This window comes from Zea mays, chromosome 5 (genome assembly GCF_902167145.1).
Source record: "Zea mays cultivar B73 chromosome 5, Zm-B73-REFERENCE-NAM-5.0, whole genome shotgun sequence".
Lineage (NCBI taxonomy): Eukaryota > Viridiplantae > Streptophyta > Magnoliopsida > Poales > Poaceae > Zea > Zea mays.
The window spans coordinates 191,518,658-191,522,080 of NC_050100.1; the positions used below are offsets into that span (position 1 = coordinate 191,518,658).

Genomic DNA, 3,423 nt, shown 5'->3' on the forward strand with positions numbered 1-3,423 from the left:
TTGATGTTGCACCAGGTTTGTCGAGAGGTAGACAACACTCATATTGTCGCAGTAAACAGCCATGGCACACTGGAGAGGCTAGTGAAGCTCGAGTAGAAGCTGACGCAGCCAAGTCGCCTTAGCGACGCCGTTGGCGACGATGCGGTACTCAGCCTCTGCACTAGACCGAGAGATCGTCAGTTGTCGCTTGCTAGACCAGGAGATGAGACAGTCACCGAGGAACACGACGTACCCTGACGTGGAGCGATGAGTGTCCGGTCTCTCGGCCCAGTCGGCATCGGTATAGACAGTCAGCGTGTGCGGCGAGGAAGCACGAGCTACGAACAGCTCGAGGTCGACGGTGATGTGCAGATAGCGAAGGATGCGCTTGAGGGCGGTGAGATGCGGCTCCCGAGGATCATGCATGTAGAGGCAGACTTGTACCGCATAAGTGATGTTCGGGCGGGTGAAGGTGAGATACTGCAAGGCACCGACCAGGTTGCGGTACAATGTTGACTCTGGAACCGGCGAGCCATCAGAGGAGAGCTTGGCCCTGAGTGTTCACCGGGGTACTGCAAGGCTTGCACGCAGTCATGCCAGCGCGCTCCAGAATCTCGAGGGTGTACTGTCGTTGAGAGAGAACGAGAGACGCGCACAGTATAACATATATTTTATATATAAGTTATTGTAGTATTATATGTTCCCATTACAACGCACGGATATTCGCCTAGTTATCCATAGTTTACTCAAAATATTGTTTTTATACTATTCTGTACACTAGACTGAACTGTTTGGACTTTAAATACGGTTATTGGAGAGATATAGTCTCTCGGCTTTACAATTTCGGTCTGCTATACACGACTCACTCAATTGGGCCCAACAGTCTAACACGGGATCCCAAAGAAGCCCTAAAACCTAGCGAAGAAAACCCAGCCAAAGCCCTCCCCCCTGTTCCCCTCGTCTCGTCGCCGCCTACGAAAATGGCTGCGCTCGCGACACTCCTCCGCCACAGCCGCCGCAGCCATGCCCACGTCCTCCCCATCTCCCGTGCGCTCTCCACCACCACCCCGACCACCGGCGGCACCGATCCCGTTGCCATCACGTTGTCGGACGCCAAGAGACAACTCCTCCGCGAGCGCGATCCGGACCGCGTGGTCTCCATCCTCGACGCCATCGACACGGCGTCCATCTCCGCTGCTTCCACCCGGCACGCGCTCTCCCTCGCCGCGCGCCGCCTTTCTCGCTCCCGCCGCTTCGCTGACGCGGAGGCCCTCCTCTCCTCCCATCTCACCGCGTCCACCACCGAGGCCCACCTCGCCGCCGTCCTGTGCTCCTACGCCTCCGCCAACCTCCCCGAGAAGGCCATCGACGCGTTCCGCTCCGCTGCGCCGTCCCTTCCAACCCCCAACTCCCCGCTCCCCTTCAACGCCCTCCTCTCCACCTTCATACGATGTCGCCGCTACAGACGCGTCCCTGTCCTCTTCGCTGAGCTCTCCAAGGAGTTTTCCATCACCCCCAATGCCACATCCTATGGCATCCTTGTCAAGGCCTACTGCATGGCCCGCGATGATGCTAAGGCCAAGCAGGCCTTGGATCTAATGCGCGAGCAAGGTATCTCGCCGACCAACAGGATCTACACCACGTTGATCGATTCCATGTATAAGAGGAAGATGACCAATGAGGCTGAGTCTTTGTGGAAAGAGATGGTAGAAAGTGAATGTGAGCCCGATGTGGCAACTTATAATGTGAAGGCCATGTACTACGCGCTCCATGGAAAGCCAGAAGAGGTTATGGAGGTGATGACAGAGATGGAAGCGGCTGGTGTGAAGCCGGACACCACCACCTACAATTTCCTCATGACTAGCTATTGCAAGAGTGGCAAATTGGAGGATGCTAAGGTTCTTTACCACTCCCTAGCTGAGAAGGGGTGCTCGGCAGATGCTGCCACGTACAAGCACATGTTAGCAGAACTCTGTGCCTATGGAGACTTTGATGCTGGTTTGGGCATCTTCAAGGATAGCTTAAAGAGGCGTAAGGTGCCAGATTTTAGAACAATGAAAGGGTTGGTTGAGGGATTGGCAAAGGGAGGCAGGGTGGCTGATGCCAAAGAGGTTGTTGCAGAGGTAAAAAAGATGTTCCCAGAGAATTTGCTGTCTGGTTGGAAGAAGGTTGAGAAAGAGCTTGGGTTGGACTCAGATAGTGGAGAAACTCCTCTGTTGGAAGTTACATCTGGAGAAACTGTTGCTGAGGTTAGGCCCGATGCTGCAGAGGTAGAGGCACTTGAGCTCGAAGGATCTGCCGCTGAGGAAGTTACTGTATCAGAAGAATCCAGTGATGATGAAGCTTATGTGCCTGAAGCATCATCTAGTGAAGAAGTGCCACAAGGTCGTGCCTAAGTGGTATTGCCATGTTATTCAAGTTTCATGGGTGGTGTTTGCATTGATCACATTCTCTACACAAAAGAATTGTTAATGCTGCCCTGTAATGGTAAACATTAGATTTTCAATACATGCTCCTGAGCTGCTAACATGGCCAACTCCTGGGATAAAAGCATACCTGGTATGCCTGCTGTTACTATGCTAAGAGGCTATTGTTTTGGTGATACGTACCTTGTCATTTTATATGATAAAACACATTGTGCTTTGCAGTTCTCTTACCGCTCTGGTTTGTATTACTGTTTAATTTGCACTGCTAAAGACAGTCAAGTAGCAGTTTGATGTTATGAATGGCTGAATCATTTGACCACAATATTTGACAAACTTGCATCACCGCATAAGATTTGGCACCGGAGGTTTCGTATCATTAAGCAGCAAAAAGAAAAGAATAGCTCATTTGTCAGTTTGAGTGTATAGTCTTCTGTGTATGACATGGTTTAACTTAGATCGCACGATATAAGAACAAACAGGTGGGGATAACAGATAGTATGTTCCATCGGCAAACATTATCACTGTGGGTCTGTGACAGGTTAGGTTTCCCTTGAAGGCAAAAATTAATTCACCCACTTTAATAGGAAGTTATTTTGATAGACTTAAATCGAACCATAAAATTTTAACTAATTTAGAGCAACTCCAACAGCCTAGCTAAATCAATTAGTATCGGTAAAAAAATGGAAAAACGTCGCTCAAAACTTGATCTAACATACTCTCTTCGTCGCTTTTCTATCCCACTAGGCATCCTATTAAGATCGCTAGTCATCTTTGGCGAGCATGCCGGGCTCACCATCTCCCTTGCCGCTGCTGTGAGCTTGCCTGCCTATACAATGAACACGGATTGCTGGTACAACAGTTCAAAAAGCTAAAGAACAAAATGGGTCATGACGCCACGCACCTTGCTGGGTCTATCTCACGATACCTCTTTCCAAGCTGCTTGAAGTTCTTCTTCTTGGCAATCACAGTCAACAGCAGCAACGTCAAGTCGACAAGTGATTAATGAGGTTGTGATCAT

The 3,423-nt window shown here is 50.2% G+C and overlaps 1 protein-coding gene across 1 annotated transcript; it reads left to right on the plus strand.

Annotated features, from left to right (window-relative positions):
- Positions 1 to 920: 920 nt before the first annotated feature.
- On the plus strand, positions 921 to 2,732 carry LOC100191780 (uncharacterized). Its single transcript, NM_001137205.2, has one exon. The coding sequence runs from the start codon at positions 960 to 962 to the stop codon at positions 2,373 to 2,375; it is 1,416 nt and encodes a 471-aa protein (NP_001130677.1). The 5' UTR covers positions 921 to 959; the 3' UTR covers positions 2,376 to 2,732.
- Positions 2,733 to 3,423: the final 691 nt, after the last annotated feature.